General features: G+C 38.8%; 3 protein-coding genes and 2 pseudogenes across 3 annotated transcripts in view; 3 read left to right on the forward strand and 2 right to left on the reverse strand.

Moving 5' to 3' along the window:
• The window catches only part of LOC145501088 (uncharacterized), a 461,598-nt gene extending 458,955 nt beyond the window's left edge, over window positions 1–2,643 (forward strand). Inside the window, exon 2 of the mRNA XM_081480645.1 lies at window positions 862–2,643. Within this exon, the coding sequence (XP_081336771.1) occupies window positions 1,466–2,260 (795 nt within the window). The 5' untranslated portion in view covers window positions 862–1,465 and the 3' untranslated portion in view covers window positions 2,261–2,643. The remainder of the gene's footprint in view (window positions 1–861) is intronic.
• Window positions 2,644–6,591: 3,948 nt separating this feature from the next.
• LOC145501190 (uncharacterized) lies at window positions 6,592–14,219 on the forward strand (annotated as a pseudogene).
• The window catches only part of LOC145501511 (uncharacterized), a 12,285-nt pseudogene continuing 3,364 nt past the window's right edge, over window positions 14,212–23,132 (reverse strand).
• Window positions 15,584–17,956, forward strand: LOC145501020 (uncharacterized). The gene is made up of 3 exons (XM_081480587.1): window positions 15,584–16,091; window positions 16,187–16,279; window positions 17,018–17,956. Exons 1-3 carry the CDS (start codon window positions 15,879–15,881, stop codon window positions 17,954–17,956), a joined length of 1,245 nt encoding a protein of 414 aa, XP_081336713.1. The 5' UTR covers window positions 15,584–15,878.
• The window catches only part of LOC145501000 (uncharacterized), a 7,274-nt gene continuing 1,852 nt past the window's right edge, over window positions 17,711–23,132 (reverse strand). The window contains exons 2-3 of the mRNA XM_081480570.1: window positions 21,234–22,670; window positions 17,711–17,739 (exon numbers count right to left, since the gene is read on the reverse strand). Coding sequence (XP_081336696.1) covers window positions 17,711–17,739; window positions 21,234–22,670 — 1,466 coding nt within the window. The remainder of the gene's footprint in view (window positions 17,740–21,233; window positions 22,671–23,132) is intronic.

Genomic DNA, 23,132 nt, shown 5'->3' on the forward strand with positions numbered 1-23,132 from the left:
TCAGGGAAAACCAAAAGGTTGTGTAGATAAATAATTACCCTGGTACCCAGCTGTCATAATAAGCCCACTACTGGCTTCATGATTTTGGTGAAGACTCTCAGAGCTGAGGAAAGGCTGTAGGGGAAGCAAGCAAATTCGAAAAGGGTCTCTTTCCATATGAACCTTAGAAATTTCTGATGTTTTACCCATATTCAATTTGGTACCGTGAAGTAAGCATCCTTCTAATCCAGCTTCACTTAGTATTCTTTTTTAGAAGGTCATGCAGCATATGAATACCCTCCATCTTGAAGTGCTCGTACCTGAGAAACTGGTTTAAATTCTTTAAATTTACTGTGTGGTAGATAAACATTTAACTGAACTTGCTATTATGTTTGAAGAAATATTTGACTAACAAGAGAGCTTTTTGCGAAAGCACACAGGGGGGGTGGGGGTGGGGGTGGGTTCTCTAATCGGCTTTACATGTAAAATGAAGAATACAAAAGCAAACACCGACGCAATGTAGGATGATTTTTTGAAGGTGAACTATATTTCAGCTGGCCAAACCAGCCTTCTTCAGGTACAATGAAAATTTTACATTGGGACGTGCTTTTATGTAGCCGATATTTACATAATACCTGAAATACGTAAAAGAAATTGACAGTGTAAATTAGAGATAAGCATACGGTAAAATAAAATAACATGATAAAAGAACATGATAAAAGAAAACAAATGGAAACAATTCATATGTTTCTTTGCAGATGTTCAGACAATCAGGATCAATTGTTCTGTCTTTTTGAATTCAAAATGCTTCCCTGGCCTTATGGATAGAGTCTTGGTTCGAAAAGATTTTTGCGATGGGGATTAATTGCATGTCGTTAGCAGTGTGGTTAGGAGAGGACAGGAAATGTTCGGCGGCTGTAGTAGGTTTAGATTTGTTGTTAGGGTTATCTATGGTACGGCGGTGTTCATTAAATCAGTCTTTTAATCGTCGTTTCATCTTTCCTATGTATTGTAAATTACAGCGGTTACATTGAATCATGTAGATGAGGTTTTTAGTGTCACAGGTCAGGTTAGATTTTATGGGGTGCGTTTCCCCAGTAGAAAAGAAGGTATATGTAGTAAGTCCGCGAGAAATGTAGGGACAAGTAGCACAGTTTTTGGCACAACAGAAAGAAGCAGAAGGGAGTTAGGGATTAGAAGAATCAGAAGAGAGTTTAGCTGTAACTAGTAGGTCACAAAGGTTAGGGGAGCGTCTGAAGGCTACAACAGGCAAATGCTGAAAAACGTTTTTGCAGCGGTTAGAAGAAAGCAACAAATTGTAATGTTTTTTGATGACGTTAGAGATATGAGGAAGTGATGGATTGAAGGTAGTTATAAATAGTATACATTTAGGTTTGTTGACATATTTGGTTTGTAAAGAGAGTCTGCGGGGGATGTTGTAGATCTTCCGACAGATCCGATTTTACCTGCTATTCTCTTCATCACCATGGGCATCGACATCGCCTCGTGGAGAATTTGTAATGGTCCCTTTCATCCTCGTGTTATAATATATTTACCAAACATCTCTATTAACTCAACTAAAACCATCAAGGGATTGTCATATGGATTTCCTTCATTGTCAGTCGTTTTATTGATCCTTGCATCCCTTACAATTTGCATGGACATTGAACCTAACCCTGGACCTTCAAGCGCTACATCAGGACAATCTGCTATAGACGCCTACTCTTCAGACTCAGCCAGAGCTACACTACACCAATATACTGGCCTTTTCAACGCCATGGGAAGGATTCAACTAAAACTTACACGATACAAACAACACCTTCTGAACTACACCTTCTTCAAAGAAAACAACTACATTCCAGCATCCCTATATCCAAGCCTACCACCATTGTATACAGAGAACGAAAAATTTCAGTGTCGATGGAGATATATATCACACTCTGCTGCTTACAGACACCTGAAGCTACTCATCACCGAATGCAGACAGGATACAGCACTTACTGAGGGACTCTCGTATCACATGGAACTCTTGTGCAATTCTTGTTCACAGGATGCATTTTTATTCTACACAACCAAACTCGATTCCATGACCTCTTCGCTTGAGTCTCTGCTTGCTCACAGCTGTGCCACAATTCCACCGATAATAGCTTCAATCAACAGGTCAACAACCCTAATGCCAGTGACAAAGACATACCATCTAATGTTACACATAACACTTCCAACTCAACTGTCACACACAAGCGTTCTCGCCGCAAAACCAAACATGCCAACATCCAGCTAGATCATTCTTCTGTCATTAATCTTTCCAATTGCTCTTTATCTCCCGACCCTTTCACATGGACTCACATTCTGCCCTACACCATGACATATCAACTGGTCGGAAGTTTCATCCAACATTTACGACTTTTCACGACGCATGCGACTTGCCAAGTATTTTTTTGACGAAAACTGCAATACCCCCACAGCTAACGAACACGACACTCCTTTCCATAAGAAAAGTACTTGAACCCCCCCAACGACAGAGAAAGAGCCCTAAACACCTTTTTAGATGCTGCTAAACTTGACATAACCACAGGTAAACCCAACACTATTCATGATAACCGTACTGCTACAGAATGACAAGCCATACGCCAACTTAAACAACGACAAGATATAATTATAAAACCCGCTTGTTTCAGAAAGCCCCTTGCTCTCCTTGTGGTACTTTTCTCTTTAGAACAAAACCAATATTTAAAATCTTAAAAGTTGTTGTCACTGACTTAAAAATCTTAAAATAGATGTTTCAGCTAAAACACTATAACCTTCTTCAGTGATGAAATGAATGTTAACGACGTCTAAATGTAAATGAGATGTTTGTAAGAATGTGAGGAACTCACTAGGGATTAATTTAGCATTTTGTAAATGTCTGGAATATGCGTGTGGTCATTAATTGAGTTTGGTTCGTGAATGGAATGCCACGCTTCTAAGAACAATCTACACAACCACAAGGGACGGTGGTCTATAACCTTGACATTATTAAAATCAAATTCGTGGTTGTTTTTCATACAGTGTTGTGCCAAAAGAGAGTTCTTGTCACATGTGAGGACGGCTCTTTTATGTTCTTTTATATACGACACTAGTTGACAGGTCTTGATCGAATTTGTCCTTCGGTTTCTTCAACCGTTTCTTCAACCGTCTTGCTGGGTTTATGAGCAACATTTACGTCGAATTGTCCCAAAGTTCTTGCAATTTTTTCAGAGATTCCTTGAAAATATGGCAGAGTACCAAAGCCTCTGTGGCTTTGGGGCTGATTTAATGCTGATTTAATTTAAGATTTTATTACTATGCCTGACTACAACTACAGTATTTTTAAAACCAATATTTGCCCTAAACGCATGCGCAGATTTATAAGTGTTAGTGTCAACTACATATCAGGTGAGAGATACGTTTCATACAAGATCACACACTAATGTTGAGCACTTTTTCCTTGTGGTAGAACCCTAACAAGTCATACACATGTGTTCTAGCATCATTAGTGTGCTACAAGAATGCTACTGTGACTGGGTGTCTATTGGAATTACGCCTAACTTGGTTCAAGAAATATCATCTGTTGTTTTCAAACTACACTAGCTCATTTGTTTCATCCTTTAATTGTCTCTAGCAAAGAGACCAAAATGTTTATACCCGCCGCTGAAACTGTCCCGAGTAAGTGGCATTAAAACTTGTCAAATTGTACAAAAAGCCCCGAGACTGTTCAAATATTGCTGCAGACTCTGTGGCACCTACTGAACACATAAATCTTATCAGTCTCTGAGGGGACTCATTCACCGATGAAGGATATAATCTTGGTCAAGTAGCGCTGTGTACTTTCAATAACTCTTGTTGAAACGCTTCTCAGTTGTATTAATCAATATCAGTGTATATTTTAAATATAAGCGGTTTTATTGTTAACGCCAAAGGTGGCAACAGACTGTTCTGTTCCATGACAATTTGATAATTAGATTAGTTCTTGTTTATCGGTCAAAAGAAAATTTGTGTTTTAAATAGAGCAAATTGTTCCTCTTCCATTCCTTCATCCGACATTCATTTTTCTCCCATTTATCTCCAGCTGCGAAAAGAATACAAGCACATCTTCCATGTGTTTTCAAGAAAACAAGAGTTTCAGGTTACATATCTTTGCGAGGAAAACAAAAGTATCAAGTTACAAAAGTTTCCGTGAAGAGTAAAATTGTTGCGTTCGCTACTTAAACGTATTGTTTAATTTAAAATGAGCAGAAATCGACGTAAAACACTACAATAAAATTTGAGAGCTGTCTTGACAAACGGTAATTAATTGTAAGTTATTCTTGGTCTGTGAATGAAAATACACACATCAAACACACACTGCTAAGATTACATCTCATCAAAATCCCTATCTGACTAACAAGGTCAATACAAACCAGGAGTGAATAGCAGAGATTTTATAGGAACTGTGTTATGATCACTACGTCAGAGGTATACATTACACTGCACTAACTGAGATTGTCTCACTAGTTAGGTCTTAGAAAGGTGCCCCTTGGGTTCTTTTGGGTTCAAACATAACCTTTTTCAAAATTTCTGAGTCAATGTGGACACTTTTTTTAGTTTACCATTTCTTTACTTTCCTCCTTAACTTTAATTACTAATTTGTACCTCCCCCTTTCTTTACTAACCACTCCCTGCTCATCTGTCCCTTATATTATTATTATCATTATTTTTCCAGTACCTTGTGGTAGACGTGGCTGCATTGCAGTTTGGTGGTCCCTCAGTGTTAGTGCACATTTTAACATCTAACAATTTGACCTGTTATTTATTTTCAATTTTTTGCTTACAAAAATTCCTGTACATACACCCCCCCCCCCTGTTTCAGTGGAGATTTGGGAACCCTTGTATTAGGCCATCCCATAATTTTACACCCAAAATGCTACAAAGGTTGCTAGTTATATCTACTGACCTAAAGGGTTTTTTAGACGAAAAGATCTATCAAATTAATATGTCATTAAGTCCTCTTGAACCACAGAGCAGAACTTGACACTGTAACTAAAGAGTGTACTATTCTAAAAGGACTTGATATTGGAACTGGCTTACATTTTTAATTTAAGTTCTTTAATCTTGTGGCCTGAAACTAACTAAGCCCCCCAGGCATAATTGAATTTTTCACAGTAACTGCATCGAGGTCTACATTTTTCCCACACAAGACCAAGAACCAAACTATTTTGATATTTGAGCTTCCACCAACTACGGCTGCATTGCTAAGAAATACTGGTACTTTTGATAAGCATAATAAGATGCAACTTTAAGGTAGCTCTGAACTCTACCTTAAAAGTTGATAATATAAAAAAAATGTCACTGTGCCATTTTTGAATAAGCCCCTAAAGAAGTAATTAAGGGTGCTTTTAGGAGGTCGTACTGTTGCTATGGTGACTTATTGTGTCACGAAAATGATAACCTGTTTACCAATGATTGGGCAAATGTTTGATACCATGATTGTAGCATCAAGTACTAAAGACTGGTTTTAGCAACCCACCAAATTCTAGGTGTTAAAAACTGTTTTGAGCCATCTTAAGCATTTGGTGTCCCTCATGTATTTTGCCCTGCAGTATGAGTGGCCAGCCATATTTAGTTTTCACTGGGCTGCGCTTCTGGAAATCGAGCAAGGCCCACTCAAGTGGGGCAATTCGCTGGCCATACTTAGTTTTCACGGGGCTGCACTTCTGGAAATCGAGCGAGGACTACTCATGTGGGGCAAGTAGTTGTTTCATTATTGGGATCCTAAGGTGCCAAAATCATTTGAGTGGAGAATCTTCAACATCTTCAACATCTTCAACATCTTCAACCACAGTTTTATATTGCCTTGAAATTCAGCGGCAACAATGTTCTTTTAATCAAGCTCGTTGGAGATATCTTCACAGCAAACATAAATGGCTGCGACATATTTTTTCCAATTACTGGGTGCAATCACAAAAACAAGAGCAATATCATGCTGGTTCGTCCAAATATCCTTTTGCCACTGCATATTTGGAGACAAAAAACTAGCTACCTTGAACACCTTTGTCCACCACGCTTTGTCTGTGGATGAACGTGTTCCTTGTTTTTTCAAGGATTTTGAACATGTCAATTTATCTTCTCATCTTGACCGTTTTCAGGATGCAGCGGTCCCTTTTGATGGCACAGAGTCTGTATATGGTTCAAGTTCTAGTTTACAGTCGAGCTTTTAACACTATGTTTTGCCTTGTGCAGTTTGTTATTCTTGCTGGGATATTCGTGAGATGGTGGCTCAAACTGGTGAGCCAATCAACTCTGAAGAATGCAGGTCAAATTCAATATGGTGGGCAATTCGAATTCAAGAAAGGTAAGAGCTGCTTGTTTACTTTCAATTTTCTTTGCACAGAATTCTTCAAAAAACAGTTCTTTCATATATTCATCACTTTTAGATTACAATCATGCTCCATGAGGCATTTATTGAAGAACTATGAGGATGGTTGATGGTTAACAGCATCGAGATCGTCAAGGTGGAAAAACCACATAAAAAAAACTCCAGCCATACAAGGTAGAACTGCCATGATCTCATTTTAATTTCCTTGTTGAATGCAGTAATAGTTAAGCTTTAAGGCTTTTGTTTTCTTTCCTTTGTTTACTCCGGCTTATGACAATATCGCATTGTCCTTTACTATTCAGACGCACCAGTGCATAAATTATAGATATTTATGCACTTGTATTTACCTACCTGTAACCTGCAACAAATGCAATGATTATTCCTCAATGGCACTGTTCCTCTTTCATGTTAGATGTTGCTTTCACTGATGTACTGCAAGTATTGCAGCCCTGTAATATTTTGGCGCTAATTTAAATGGCTTCAAAAACAACCATTCTTTACCTTTTTCACCATTTTTGAGACAGCGCTTGGTTATGTAATATGGTCCCTTCGATTTATTAGTAATCCGTATTATCTTCTCTTCTTTTCACATATTTCAGCAAGAACAAGAGCCACCAAGTAATTTTGACGACCCTCATTGTGAAATATTTCTACTCAAACAAGACCCAAAGTTCATTCTCATAATACTGACAAGAGTCAAAATCTTTCCTGCTCCTTCTGCTGCAATACGCCTTGTATTCTGCAAAGCGAAAAATCTCCCTAGCCGACTCCAAGCTCATGGGCAACCGAGGTTGACAAACCATGCTAAACAAAAGGGCGACAACAATGTCTACTATACTATTCAAAAGAGGAGGAGGATATGGTGTGACCCCATTTATTTGCAGAGAAAGGAGGCCCTAGGCTGCTACATCAAGCATGTGCATGAAGTGATGCCTGTCTGTGATGTAGAGGATGTCACGAAGTGATGGCCAAATCCTGATGGAGTGCCATACTGTGGTCATCGTTGATCATGAAATGGGCAATTGCAGATACATCGTGTTATATTATAGGTTCTTGTTATGTCATAGGACTTCTTGAGTTTGTAATGCGCACATGCTTGGCACGATATGTGGATTAAAGAGTGTTGTGTATTAATTATATTCTCTTTTGTTTATTCGAATGGTTCTGTTTCCCTGGTTGTAACATTTGCCAACAAGGATGGGAGAGATGTTACTTTGCTTACTTCCTGCATTACTTGCACACCGCATGATTCCTTCTAACATTGTTTTGGCGTTTTGTGTTTTCACGCTTGTGGTTGTCGCCACCATAGGCTGCTATTGGGTGTCATTGGAGAATTTCATCCTATGACCAAGACATTTAAAGTTTATTCGGAAACACTTGATCAGTTTTTTGTTGCAAACAACATTGACAGTTATCCAACGAGTGCATCGGAAGCTGTTATCGCCGCAGCAGAAAAGAAAAAGGTGGCTGTAATGATTTCTGTGATCAGCAAGAAGACTTACAGCGTTCTTCATTATTTGTGCAGTCCAGTGAATCCGAAAGACAAAACATTCAAGCAGGTATGTGAGTTACTACAGCACAATTTTACACCTTTTATGATTGGAAGTCGCAGAATCCTATAGATTCCATCGTTGCTCTCAAGAAGAAAACGAAACCATCTCTGTCTACAGTGCCTGTTTGAGACATCTGGCATCGATTTGCAATTTTGGGGAATTCTTGAACTGTTCTCTTTGAGACGAGTTTGTCTGTGGCATTCAAAACCCAGCGACCCATAAAAAGCTCCTAAGTGAAGATCGCACATTTCAACCAGCCTTGGAAGCGGCTATAGTGGATGAAATCGCAGCGAAGGAGAGCATACAAGTTCAGCAGCAACTGACCCAATCTGTAAATTCTGTTTCCAAGAATTCTTGTTTCGTCATCTTTATCTGTCAATTTCATTTCAAAGAATTCTGCAGTTTCGCCATCCTCTGGTGGAAATTCTTGTGTACCTCCTCCTTTATGCCAAGGTATCTGTCCACACTTGCCTTCATGTTTTTCATGTGGAAATGCTGGCCACATGTGATCCAAATGCAAATTTAGAAATGCTACATGTCACAACTCTAACACAAGAGGACATATTGCTCATGCTTGCAGGAAGAATGGAGTAGATGCTTTGTGTGTTGAGGACGAGTTAACCTTAGAATGGTTGCTTGAGGAAGACAAATTGTATATGGTGTATGATGTGAATGCCATCTCTAGGTCAGAATTTCTGTTCCATTAAAGAAACAAAACAATGATTTCAGTATGCAATTAGACCCTGGATATGCCTTGTCTCTGGCACCAGTGAGTTTCTTCAAAAGAGTTTGCCCTGATGTTGACACGCAACCGACCAATGTAGTACTGTCTACCTATACAGGTGAAACCGTGCACCCTTTAGGGGAAGCATACGTGAAGGTAGAATATACAGGATTAAAACACTCCCTGCCATTTCTAGTGGTACAGGAGGGTACGTCTGCTTTGTTTGGATGAAATTGGCTCATGGACAAAAAACTTCTGCTTGTAGCTTTGCTTGTCCATGACACATGATGTCTGATAGCAAAGAAGAAAGTTCCTTGATTGAACAGGTTAGTCATTTTGTCATGCAGATGTTTCTGCAGAAGTGTACTCTTAGCGTTGTGTTGATTTAGTCGCTTGCAAAATCACGTTTGAATCTTCCTGCTTCTGTTTATTTCTCTGTTCACTAAATCAGTTAAAAAACTTACGTTAAGTACATTAGAAGCATTTTGATGAGCTCACTGACACGTTCATGGAAAATGTACATCACGAGTGAATATAATGCCATTTTCCCATGCCATTTTCCATCAATCGTATGTTGACTGGGATATGCATTTAGTGAGAAAACAGGAATCCGAAATAGGACAATGCAATGGGAGATGGGATACTAGGAAGCTCAAAAGCTATGTTGGTTACCATCTACCTGGGAAACAAGCCTTGTACCTGTGTTAACTGTTCTTTTAACTTCAACAGGTTTGCAAGTAGATGAGGTCAAAATTGCATATTGCTCAATCTGTTGTCAACAAATTTAAAGGATAAAAGGTGAGTTCATTTACCAACATATCGTGACATGAGAACTATGTATTAAACAGCATGAACTTGCCTCCCTCTCTTCTTGCACCTTTAAGAAGTGGTTTTCTCAGTGTTGCTACATTTTTGGAATTTAGTGTTTAGAAGTATTGGCTGTGTCAATATTCTACGAGTGTCCATCCCCGCCCCCCACCCCCTGGGCATTTGTCTTTCTGTTTTCTCAAGATGTCAAATACTCTGGCACAGTGGGGTATTGAAGCTGATGTACATGTTACAAGTAACATATTGTTGCTTATTTTTGCAGAAATTAATTTTATGAAAATGGCTAATTTCAGAATAAATTAAGTGGAAGCTCTTCTTGACACCACTCTTGTAACCGACCACCTCTACTAGTACCGACCACCTTTGTGAAACCCTGTTTAAACTGTGACTTAAACATTGTAATGAAAAGCAGTTGTAAGGGACCGGTCCCTTAAGTGTCTGCAACCACTTTTGGGATTACCCAACTGAACTTTTCCACAAAATGCTACAAAACTTGACGCAACATCACTTTGGTGCCAGAAAAACAGTTAATCATAAAGTAATGTGTTATAGTTGAATTTCAAGTTCCAGCATGTTCAAAGAAGCCGGCCAAAAGGCTAAAAGGGGAATAAAGAAGCCACATGCAACCCATGATAGCTCATGATGAAACCTACGAAGTCGGAGAAATTTTGTGTTGTCTGCCACAAATTGCAGATGCAGACAAACTGACTCAAACAGAAAGAGAAGCTAAGTTCATAGAGGAGTCATGTTTCACAGTCGAAAACCAATGGATGATCCCTTACCCTTGGAGAAAAGACCCTAACCTGCTGCCAGAAAATGGAGGTTTGACAATAAAACATGTGATAAGACTCCTGAAAAGAAATCCTCAACAAGCAGAAGCTTTCTGCAAACAGATGGAGGAAGTGGAGAGCATGAAATTTGCATCAAGGCTGTCAAACGAAGAACAAGACAGGTATCATGGTCCTGTTCATTACATTCTAAATCACGCTGAACTGAGGCCAGACAAGAGCACACCTGTTTGAATTGTTCTCAATTCATCCCCTGCATTCCAAGGACATGCTCTGACACTTCAGAGTGGTAGCAGACCTACTGAAGCTAGACAACAGTCCAAACCATGTGCAGAAGATGACCAAAAGAATGATCCTGAGTCAAGTGGCCTGCATTTACAATCAAAATTGGATTTGCAGCAGAGTTTATCATCAAAACAAAGATAGGAATCCAATGACTGTGGCAGTTGGGGTTAGACTGGGATGACAAGGTACCACTTGCAGTTCAGGAAAGCTGGATTTCACTCTTCCAGGAAATTAAGGAACCACAATGGGGCCAGACCACCCCTCAAATGGGTCATCAGCACGTGGGCATTTTTTTTCAAGATGGCAGCGGCAAAGGCTTCTGGGTGTATAAGTGGAAGGATCTTGGGCCAAACTGGCCCAGATTTTCGTAGCCTGGGTACAACACAGCAAAAAATGGGGCCTTTTTTTGAGATTTTATGGTTCAGTAGCTTTCTTTTGACGTGTAAATACTGGTGTAATAATGAAAACTTAACTGAGAAAAGTAGTATGATTGGAAGCGAAAATTTCAGAGAAATTCCAGCTGAAGAGTGTTCAAGGTATTGCTTTTCTAGTAAGATTTCCTCTAAATGTAAAAACTTACATTAAAATTGAAAGCCATACGAAGTTTGTTCAATATCTCTTCTTATTAAAAATGTACAAATTCATAGCTTTTGTCCTAATACAAAAAAAAATTACCATGTGGTCCTTAGGGTAACCTCGAGTGGGTGAAAAGAGCACTTTCCACTTGCTGCATACAACCGCTTAAAGAAAGAGAGAACGGAAGCGCTGGTCCAATACGAAGCGAAAATAAGTGAGCTGAGATCGCAACTCGATGAGAAAGGGATGAAGAACGTATTCGACGACGAAAGCAAAAGGTTTGAATAAATTAATGTTTTATTCCTCGCATATGCAATTGACACGATATCTTGTGTGATCATAAATTTCATAAAATATAGGCAGTTTTATTTGGATTGCTTGTGTAGTTTGTATGTTTAAAACTGATATTAAAAGACTATTTAGCTCACCCTGCCTGAGTGTTATGAAACTGGTTGATCATAGAATTTAGTGATCGGTGGCATGATGTTATACACATTAATAGTTCCATTTTAATTAACTAGCTCTTCAGACTGAGAAATTAAGCTGGACTAATCTGCAGACTATTTATTCAGAACTAAAAAACAGTTATATTTATTGTTATTCTTAAAGAACATTTTTGTTTATTTGTATGAGCTTAATTATACACAGATTGCTGAATTGGAAAATGTAGAAAATGATAGTGGTGATCAAGCCAAAAAGGTAAAAGATGACAGAGGGCCCACTATCTCAAGTGAAATCCATCTAACCAACAGCGAAAAACTTAATCTTTCCAAGAGGCAGTTTTTCAGACATAGAAAGAAGACCGTGGCTGCACTTGGACTGATCCATACTTGTGCTGGAGCCAAGAGAAAATTGCCCTGAGACAACAAACCAGTGCTTGATGGTTTGTGGATGACATTAATATGCACTGCATCAAAACCTGAGATGACACTTACATTAGGAATTCAAATATTTGCATGCAAGAGATAATTCCAGGTATTATCAACGGCAAAATAAAACATTATGAACAAAGCAAGGAAAATCAAGTGAGAAGCTTCTGTGTACTATATGAAGGAGGTCTCATAAGCAAGAGAAAGTACACAAGCATTAGAAACAGTTCAGATGTCGTGAAAGAGACTGGAAAGAAAAAGAAAAACCAGAAAACAGAATTTATGAAAGGATGTGAAGTTCCAAACATTTTGCCTTACAAAACACTCGTGAGCTTTGTCAGAGGCATAGAAATTGGTGATGTACTATCTCCTTGGAAGATCTGGCCAGCAAACATTCCCTGGAATCAACATCTGGTGTATACAGGCCCTTGAAACCTTTTCTGCTGAGGTTTGTGGATATGTACTTGTTTCTAGACAGCAGAAACCCCTGCCTGCATTGGTTCAATGGAGAACTAGACACTTTGCTGCATGTACCCAGGCAGTCATTATACTGAGAAGCACTAGCTATATTGCAATTGAGCTCAATGTTCTGCATTTGAAGTTGTATGAAATTCAAATGAATCGATGTGCTTAAGCTCATCTGCTTTTGATTGCATATCTCGGAATCAATTAAAAGCTTATTACACGTTTGCAGGTCTTTAGGGCGTGAAAAGAGTCAAGGTCTTTACATCAGCCTATAAACGTTTCAGTCTATTTTCCTCAGCCTTTGTCGTTGTTATTTGTGTTTCTCAAGGAAGCGAGACATTTTGAATTTCTGAGTTATGGTAGTGCGTGACATAGCCCTAAAAACACGTTTGTCAAAAAACATATACTTATGTCATGATTTTTAGCCCAATCAGCAGTTAAAGTACTAGGACAAGTGCTTATGTAAATGCTTGTTTGTTCAGTATAGATAATCAGTCACCTAGATAGCCAAAGTAAGCTCCAGATGTTCACATTATTTTCCGGCTGCAATGTTAGTGTACTGCAGAGATACTGGTCTCTGAATTTGTGCAAAATATTTGGACAAATATCTGAGCTTGGGAAAATGCACAGACTTAAAAATTAGCGAAGTGCCATCTTCATTAATCTCCTATAACATCGCAATTTCTTGATTTAATCCACTAAATGGTTGTTGAATAAATTTTTTATTGCATCAGGACTGCGTGACAGTGCAAGCCAAGAATTGTTTTGCTGGGGTCAATATACATGTACATTAGTTTCTTTCAACTTAAATGTACAATAATTCGCTACATGGGTTTCACTCTTGTAAAGATACATAACTCTGTCACAATAAAATAATGAGAAAATATCGTTTAGTTTGAGATTTTATCTTTATTATACTTAACGAAGTTTCTCAGAACGTTTTACTTACTATAGGTGTACTTGAACAGATACATTCGTAAACAAATTTTCTAACCTTTCTGCTCTTGTTGCTCAGACATTCTTGAGTTCATGCTGGGATTCTACTTGGTTCACGATCATACAATGACGCTTCTGAAGATGCTTTTTATCAAGTTGAAGAGTTGATAGCCCCGGTTGATGGCTCCTTTGGTATAACATGATTCTCGATAAATTCACTCAAAATGTTCGCTCATAGATTGATCTCTCGTAGGGCTTGCAGACTGACCCATTCCAAAAATGCTTAATGTCCTTTAGTGTTGGTCTACCTCAAACGGTGTGTTCGTTTGTATATGATTTCATCGCCCCAGAAATCATGGAATCCGTGTTAACTTTTCATGACAACAACTTCTGTAAATTCCATGTGCTGTACGCATGCACAGGTGACGCATGCGCTTTAGAGACCAAACAGCGATTTGTGACTGAACGAGGGGGAAAAAAAAAAACAAAGCCGAAATTTAAACCCAGGTCTCACTGCCTGGGTAAAAAGGAGTTCTGCATGTAGCCATTGGTGCTGACGGCGCTCCCTTTGGGAAGGATGATACAGCAACAGGTATTATTATTGTAACTTCCAGATGATATGAGACTAACAATACATGTAATGTAACTGTAGAACATGATGATAACATTAAATCACTAAGAGTACTATCTCAGTTCCCTGTTTGAACTGAATTTGTTTGTAATTAATATAAAATAATAGCTTATCATGACATTAGCTCTTTAAATTAATATTATTGTTATTACTTTAATATTATTATTTAGTTACTTTATTTAGAACATATGCTAGCTAGTGTTGAGCACTTTTTGATACAGTAAACACCCGCGTATAAGAACCTAGAATTTTTGGGTTCAGGCTGAATGGGTTCTTATATTTTGGGGTAGTTTTTCCGAACTCAGGCTGATTAGGTTCTTAGTAGGTTCTTATTTGTAGGAGTTGTCATAGTGATACCATTCAGAGAGCTACTGTAGTACTAGTATGTCATAATGGTTGAACATTTGTATTTTAAACCGCAAAAATGCCAAGCCTTATTTTTTAAACAATAATAAATTCAGTATCATAGGCTACCATATTTACAGTTGTATTTGATAATAATGTAAATTGTTAACAGCAATATAAATATATAAATAAAAACAGCAAAAATAAATAAAAACCCAATTTAGGGAATTAAAATTGAACCAATTTGAAAATAATCAAATACAATGTGAAACAAAATATTAATTTTCTTGCGTATTGAAATAAAGATGCATTGTACTGTACATTAGCTTTTGTATGAATGTAAAGTCTCAAAAGGTATTCCCAGAGTCCATGATTGCAAAGTGTCTAAGTATGTCCATGCACATGACTGTATGCTCTAAAATGTATAAGGCTCAAGTCCCTGTGGTCTTACTTTCTCATCATCCTCCCCATCAGCAGTCATCAAGCATCCAGTTTTTTCAAAAAGTTTCTTTACAAAGTCCTCATCAGAGCTCAGCTCTCTCCATGCTTCACCAGCCCATTTTGTCATCAAGACCCTCCTTGTTGTAGCAGGAATACTATCATGCCACATTTCAAGGTTCTCTTCCTTCTCCAGCCACTTCTCCATCTGTTCGCCTATTTTTTTCTTTATCCATTACAACACAGGCACACTTTATTTGTGTTGTTCAGAAATGGGCTATACCGCTGGCTAATTGACACGGAAGGCTCGTTAATTTACCTGTCGGCAAGCTTTGAGTTATTGTCGAGTTTGCTCCAATGACAGGGCTGAGTATCTTCAGAATTATTGAGCTCAGATGAATGAATAGGACTTGTGACTTTTGGGCGGCGATTCAGTGGATGTATTTCAAAAGAATTCAACAATGCGGCTTAATTATTGTCCCTTAAGTGCGTATCCTTTTGTTCTTTGAAGCGTGGTGATTGCGAAAAAAATGTCACGTCGTGTTTTCATCTCTTTCCACCAAAAAACGTTTCGCTCATAAGCGGCAAAGGTAATATCAGTTTATTATTGATATGCATTTTACAAGCTTGAAAATGAGCGTTTAAACGAAAGTTTTGGTTCCGTATTACCGGAGAACCGCTTTGTTTTGCAAATTACAACGCAATTTGTCGCTGGCAGTGAGAACCACGGCGGCATGTCTTCGGTCACGTCTGAATGAATTTGCTCTCGTTTGCGAGATGGAAGTCGATTAAAAAATTATTTGAAGTGATTTGTTACCAACCAATCGCTAAGCTTTTCGTTGGATTAGTTTATTTAAGGTTAACAATCAGATACTATTAAACTACAAAGAAATACATAAGAGTTTGTTTGAATTTGATTGACCGTGCGCTTGTCAAAACAACAGACGATATATATTGTTATGCAAATACACGCCATTACGCGGGCTTATAAATAACTGAGTCATACGCGTGGCTACTCACTTATTCTCATCACTGTAAACACACTTGATCGTCACGTTAACTAGTTTATTAGCTGTGAGCCGTGATACATGATGGAGTTTGCCGTTGGTGCTTCTGTTGAAGCTGTCGATCAGCTCGGTATTTGGGCCAAAGCCAAAGTTATTTCAGCATCCGAAAATTCGGTTGTTGTGACTCTTCCTCCATGGAGATCGGAGTGGGACCGCGAGATAAGTGACCTTTCCGAAATCAGAAAGGAAACGATCGAAGAAACGCTGATCCCGCGCCGTCTTGCACAAAAAAAGGTAAGAAGTTATTCAATGTTAATTTTGAGTTTTTTCATTTCCTTTTCCTTTTTGACGCTTATAAGTATCTCACGCAAGTTACTTTTTGCCATCAGAACCCGAATCTCAAGAAATTGTTCCACGGGGACGTTGTTTACTTGAATGGCAAAGCAGCAAATGTTCTCCAGTCAGATCCTATCAGGAAATCGGTGAGTTTCAACTCTCTGTAGCAGCAGATTTATTGTTTACATAACTTTACATCGAGTGTCAGTGGTCATGATCATACTACTAATTCTCCTTACCAGTCTCTATACAACTCTTATACTGAAAAGTAGTTTGGAGTGTTCGTAACCGATTTAAGGCAAACATTTGAATCATTGATGTTTACAAGTGTCCCCATTTAGTGGTTGTATTGCTGCTTTCATCTTGTCATCTAATGATACTGCTAGAAAAGTTAACCCTCGTCACTTACTTCTTGGCTTGTGTCTGACATTTTGCAGACTGCAAACTAAGAGAATTTATCATGTTACCATTACCATTATTGAAAGCGTACCATAAACAGGCTAAATGAAGTGTTATTCAGGCTAACCAGAGTGAATAGTAGGCTAACTGAAGTGCATAGTAAGTTTAACCAGAGTGAAAAGTCTGCAGTCTGCATTCTGAAAATGTCAGACACTGTTTTTTTGGCTAAGAAAAAATTAAAATAACCACAATACACTAATTGGCTTCAGAAGATGTTTTTTCTTTTGAGTGCCTTACTTTGCATAAAGTTTCTCAGGGCAAAGTACATTTAATTCATTATCTTTTGGAATCCTTTAACTTCTCTCATCTCTTAAATTGATTGTAATTCAAGGAATTTTTCTAGGTCTACATGTTTACTGTGTGGCCATCCAATTTTTGTGCCTGTAGTCTGAAGCCTGAAATTAATACCAAGCTTTTTATTTAAGGTAACTTTGCAACTGGTTGACAGCAAAGAAAGACAGACTGTCAAAGTTTGGGAGGTGGAAGAAGCCATTGCTCAGGAACAAGTTGAGCAGACAAGGAAGAGGCAGAGAAGAACGGTGATTACAGATCAAGGGTTGACATCAAGTTCTGAAGTTGCAGTCACCAAGATTCCATATCAGGATCAGGTTACCATGGCAGTACCTAGTAGCAGCAGTTTACACTTTTATTTCTTTATTGGGTCAAATGGCACCATTTTGAGGATTGGATCCTTGTATTCTCTTGATTTTTGTAAGGGTTCAGTTTTTATTTGTACATCCATTTCAAGAAATAAGGATCTTTTTAAGTTTAAGTTTTTGCTGTGTTCCGTAGTGGACAAAAAAGTTGAAAGTATTGATAGGGGTGTATCTTGTACAGTGAACAATGTAGCGCATGTTTCGTGTCAATCTGATGTCATTATTGGGTCAAAGGGAAAGGGTTTGGTTGACAAAGTTATTTGCGAGGGCTGGGACAGGGTTTTGTTTTGTCAAGTTAAAAATGCTGCAAATTTTTCTTACCTGTTGGACCTCAGAAAGAGTTGCTTGGCCAATCAAATACGTCAAGGTGTCTACTCGGGTATTTCACGCACTGCCACTCGTCCTGCGCAGCCTATTCACCTTGGCATATTTGATCCAATGCATGACTCTAAGATCTTGGGTCTAGCAGGTGAGAACCATTTCCAAGTTTCATATTCAGGGAGGGATCTTGCAAAGTTAGATTCATTTTTGGGGGCTAATTGGGATGTTAAAATCCTGGAACCAGGAAATCCCTGTTCCCACTTTAAGTATGTTTGCAGAGTAAATTTTTTTGTTCACAGGCCCTCAATGAGCTTACGTTTAAATTTTGTTTATTCAGAGTCTAATTACCCATTTACAGTTGCTTATCAGAGTACTTGTAGTTATTAGAGCTAAGCTTTGTTTAACAATATAAGATACAGTGGAATCCCCTTATTGAACACTTGAGTTTTTGGAGCTTCTGATAAATCAAAGCAAAAGCAGTTCCCTTTCACACAGTCAGACACCGCAACATTACCACCAATTTCTCAAATTTACACCCAATATATTCCCCTATGAGGCTAAAAATATCTGGATTCCACTGTAAGTTTGTAATGTATCTTCTGAATTCCACTGTAAGTTTTTTTGACTTAATCTAGACTGAGAAGACTAGAAGCTTTTGTCATTTCAAAATAATATTATATCATAAAGGGATTCAGTTTAGGTTTTCAGTTTCAATCAACCTGTGATGGTCTGTTCAGGACTGTAGAGTTTTGGAATGTTTTGATGTCAAAAGTAATTTATTTATTTATGGTTACTAAGATGCTTGTTCTGAAAGCATTCAGTTATTATAGCAGTCACTTCTGTATAACTGACAGAATAAATTAAAGGTGGTTTGTGTACAATGGACTGTGTACTTTCGAGTAATTCCAGTTTAGCTATATGCTTGCCTTAAAAAATCTGGCTTTTGAGACTTTTGTTGGAATTTCCAGTGACCTTCTGAGGGGTGGGTATGGGTATTTTCTCATTTCTTCATTTCTGTTTCGTTTACAATCCCTAGCTAATAGGCAGGGACAAAAGTCAGACCCGATCATTAACTCGGATCGCTGATTTGAATGAGAATAGCACTACCTGCTGTTCTTATTCAAATCAGCCATCTGAGTTGATCCATTCTGACTTTTGTCCCTGCCTATTAGCCAGGGATTGTAAATGAAACAGAAATGAAAAAAATCTTTTGAAAAAATACAGCAAGGCAATGAGTGTCTTACAACAGTTTTTGTTTTAAAACCAAGAAAAGAATTTTAATGCCAAAAAATCCTAAATTTACATTGCAAGAAATGCGCTGTAGTCTTATTTACCAGTGCCTGACTTACAAAATATTATATGATTGAGTGTGTGTCTAATAGGGGGATAAAGTGTGTTTTGGATACAGCTTGTTTGCAGTGAACGACTATTCACACGATCTGCCAACAGTAATTTCTGTTATCAGTTCAGTTCATCCTTGAAAATGCGAACTCAGTGTAATCAATGCCTGAATGTGTGCTTTGATTGGATTGTGCAAGTTCGAGTGCTCTATTCCATTTTTCTGTTTTATGCTGAAATTCAGCCTGTCCCATTTCCTTGTACTGTTTTTGCTCCTCCTCACTGAGTAATTTCCACTGCTGTCCAATTACTTTGCTGATCTCTGACATGCCCTTCTCGCAATTTTCTTTAACATGCTGTGCATAGGCCTTTGTGTTGTACACAATGAATCCGTTTGCTGGTCGTTTCGGTTTTTGCTTTGGGATATCATTTTCTTTGTTAGAATCATCCTGTTCTGTCAACTCTGGCTTTTGCGTTCATCGCATGGCCTTCTTGAGCTCTCGGTGGGCACTTTTAGTAGTACTGACCAAAAGTTCACTTTGTCTTATAACTCTTGCATGAGCCAGTGTATTAGTGGGTGCACTGTCCAAGTTGTTTAATTTGAGCTTGTACTTATGGATATCTGGAAGGACTTTATCATTGTCAGCTGCAAGCACAAATTGTTTTGAGATAATTGGCCACTTGAAACGATATGCATAAACTATCGGTTTGTTGATCTTTTTGATATCCTTTTCAAGCTCTTTCTGTATGTTATCAAAATGAAGTCTGCATCAGCAGCTTGTGCCACATCCCTTGTAAACACCTTCCCACCATTCCGAACAATAACTGGAGTGAGTTGTTCAGCATTCGTGCCACTTTTGTCCTTCTCGTTAAGTCTTCCAGAAATGACAAAAGTGAGTCCATTCAAAACTTGAGGATCAGGGTCACAAAGTGATGTAATTTCAACAAAGAAAGGAGGTTCTTTAGGATTAACAGCCACTTTTACACGCTTTTTCTGTGGAGTAATTTCACAAACCATTGCCTTGGTTGTCTGCCCACCTTTCTCAATGAAGACTCTGTCTCCTCTCTTGTAGTTGTCAGCTTCCTGGCTTCGCAGAGATGTATCTTCAACATTTAAACTCTTCAGTAAAGGTTGATTTCCTACTGCTGCTTCTGACTGAGGGAGTTGATGCTCTGGAGTAGAAGACTGAAGAGTGATATTGTTATCAGCTTCTTGGCTTGGCAGAAATGAATCTTCAACATTCAAGCTGTTAAATGAAGGCTGATTTTCTGCTGCAGCTTCTGACCGAGGGAGCTGTTGCTCTGGATTAGAAGACTGAGGAGTGCTGGTGAGCTCTTGGCATGATGAATTACCAGCCTGGACTGAGGGAGATTCAACCGCCTTCATTTCAGTAGTGTAGTCAAGGCCTTCCTCTTCAAATTTCTTTTGAACGTATAACTCATATGCTTCCTTGACTGCTGTTGGGCACTTCTCTATACGTCTTCTTAGAAATCTGTAGTGCCACAAAAAGTGTGATAATAGGGTCTTGCTTCTTCCAACCTCCTCCCCTGGCAGAGTGTCCAAAGTACAAACATTGGTGCAAGTAATGTGTTCTTTCGCCACCCTCCGTGCCTCCACGAAACAATGAATGGAACGGCAAGTCTCTGAGCATGATGGGGAATACATCCACTCTTTTCATGAGGTAAGGGTAAAGCTTTGATGATCCATAGCGCAGCAAAGTTAAGGCATGGAAGAGATCAGCAAGTTTCACATACTTGTCTATTTCAGTGTCTGTAAGACCAAATCTGTAATCGGATGGATCTTTAGAGCCAACAGATGCTCCTGAATTCAATCGGTCAGGAAATTGCCTCGGGTCTTCATCCCACCGTTCCAATTTATGAAGTTCCCAGTTCACATCCCATATTTTCATCTCGAGGTCATATTCTGAAATTTTCAAAGAAGGCCAATTCAGTTCATTCTTCAGGTGAACAGGCAAATCAAAAAACACTTCTTTGCTGGCAACATTCTCCAGAATTTCTGGGTAAGGGCTTCCTGCATATTCACTTGCTGGTGACGATACTGTCTCAGCATGATTCACATTAAGTGTAATCTGCTCCAGCTTCTTGCCCTCATACCGTAGTTCGAATTTGCCATTCCTTACTCCTCTGGCATTTATGTTGCTGATAAAGTGGTTTAACGTTTGTTCTTTGGCAGCATGCCCTCCCATAGTTTGCTGGCCTTCTAAATTTAAACAGGTCATACAACGATCAAACACCATGTGTTCTGTTAGTCTACAGAAGCAGTGATTTCCATCTGGAATGTAGCATGATGTCGGCAGTGATGGAAGAAGTGATTCCGGATGCTCTCTGTTGATTCTGCGACCAATTTCTGATCGAAATCCTGTGTTCTCTCCAACCTTGCACCTTGTCTCCTTGGTTTCATAATTGTACATTGTGAAGGAATCTGTACTTGTGGAATCCAACCCACCTCCAAGTAAATTATCTGAAAATTTCGAATCAGATGATATGAACACTTTGTGTCCTCTGTTAATCATTGATTCTATCCAGGAATTTAGACTGCCTCGCTTTGTGGGATCGCCAAGGTTCAGTTCCAAATTAAGGCCCGTGTCCTTTCCGTAAAAAATTGAAAGCAGCCAGTACTCTTCTGGGCTATGGTAGCTTAGACCATGAAACATAGCTTCACTGTTTAATACATTTAGTGTTATTGCCACACTGTCCTTCCCACCAAAATTTCTACCATCTCCGTAAATCTTCCACCATTCATTTGGAGGCAGCCACCAGTACAAAAAGAGCAATGTCTCCCTGAGTCGCTCTGGACTGATTTGCCATCCAGAGTGCGTTCTTTGTGGTTGCCAAACCACTTCAAACTCCCTTCGAAGTTTTGCCTTGAGGATGTTCATCTTGGATTCTGAGTCAAAATATCCTGGCAATTTCTGTCTCAGTTCACGCAACATTTCTGTTGGATTGGTGGTGTCCTGAAGATTGAGCATCTCAATTGCTGACAGGTGATAGTGTTGGGCAGCATCCTGTTGTATGATGAGGTCATAAATCGGCTTCCTTTTCTGGAGATCGTGAGCAATTTTGGCCAAATTTACAACATCCTGAGGGGTTAAACTTCCATCCCAGTTTTCATTATGATCATGATCATCTCCCTTGCAATTAGTTACTGTTTCTGCCAATGATGCAATGAAATCATTTTTTGAGCCATAATGAACATTTTTTGCGAGTTTTGTAAGTTCATCTCTCTGCAGATTTAGGCGACGGACAACTTCTCTGGAGGTGAACTTTCGCCCCTTATCTTGTGTTTGCCTTATGCTTTCTTGGCGTGTCAGAAGATCTTGAGTGCGGATGCGTTTAGACATTGATGCTTGCTGATCGTGATTGCAAGGTGGAGTTACTGTCAATGGTGTTGCAAGAATTTGGGTTGATGCACTTGTCGATGTTGATGGCATTGTCGAAACTGGCGTTGATGGAAGCACAGGAGTTTGTGGCTCAGAAATAGTGGTTGGATATTCAGATAATGCAGTTGGTATCATAGATGGTTGTTCAGGTGTAGATGAAGGGTGCTCACTTGGTGTTGTAGCAGCAGCATTTACAAGTATTCCGATTAAATCACAGCGCAGTTGTATTGCAGTAGTTGTTTCCTCCCCTTGCAAAGTACTGGTGATGGTAAATAGTAGCAGAAGTGCAGCTTGGCATGACATGTGGGTGCGAATTTTTGCTGCATCACGTTTGAATACATATTCTTCTCTTACAACTAAACCTGGAGACATCAACAAAAAGTTGTTCTGTTTAATATAAAAGTAATGTGTAATGCCATGATTTCACCTTTTAGAAGTGCATAATATTTGCACTTGGTTATTAAACATAATTTTCACATGTCTTGTTGTGGCAGATCTGGAGGAGGGCCTTGGCCTTTTTAGAACAAAAAGAGGCCCCAAAAAATTAATTTTGAGAGAAGCCCCATTATTTTTGGGTATGGATGACTGGCTTGACACTCACCAGAGCCATTGATTTTGGCTGGCACAGCAGCCAATGTATAAAATTAAAAACTATTTGTCAATGAAACACATTTCATAGCTTTGTTAACTGTGGTTATGGAGTGCTTTGCAAGAATTTCAACAATTTAAATCTAATTGAATAATCACAAATCACAAAAAAACACTTTGCTGGATTAGAAAATATAGCTGTAATGTACTCTGGCGTGCATAACATACGGTTAATT

The sequence above is a fragment of the Orbicella franksi genome, chromosome 10 (assembly GCF_964199315.1).
Source record: "Orbicella franksi chromosome 10, jaOrbFran1.1, whole genome shotgun sequence".
NCBI classification, from domain to species: Eukaryota; Metazoa; Cnidaria; class Anthozoa; order Scleractinia; family Merulinidae; genus Orbicella; species Orbicella franksi.

Bases quoted from the DNA above. Each gene is read 5' to 3' on its own strand.
- LOC145501020 (XM_081480587.1), top strand. From the start codon at position 15,879: ATGATGGAGTTTGCCGTTGGTGCTTCTGTTGAAGCTGTCGATCAGCTC. The intron at 16,092-16,186 runs GTAAGAAGTTAT...TTTTGCCATCAG, and splicing joins GCCGTCTTGCACAAAAAAAG to AACCCGAATCTCAAGAAATT. The intron at 16,280-17,017 runs GTGAGTTTCAAC...TTTTTATTTAAG, and splicing joins CAGATCCTATCAGGAAATCG to GTAACTTTGCAACTGGTTGA.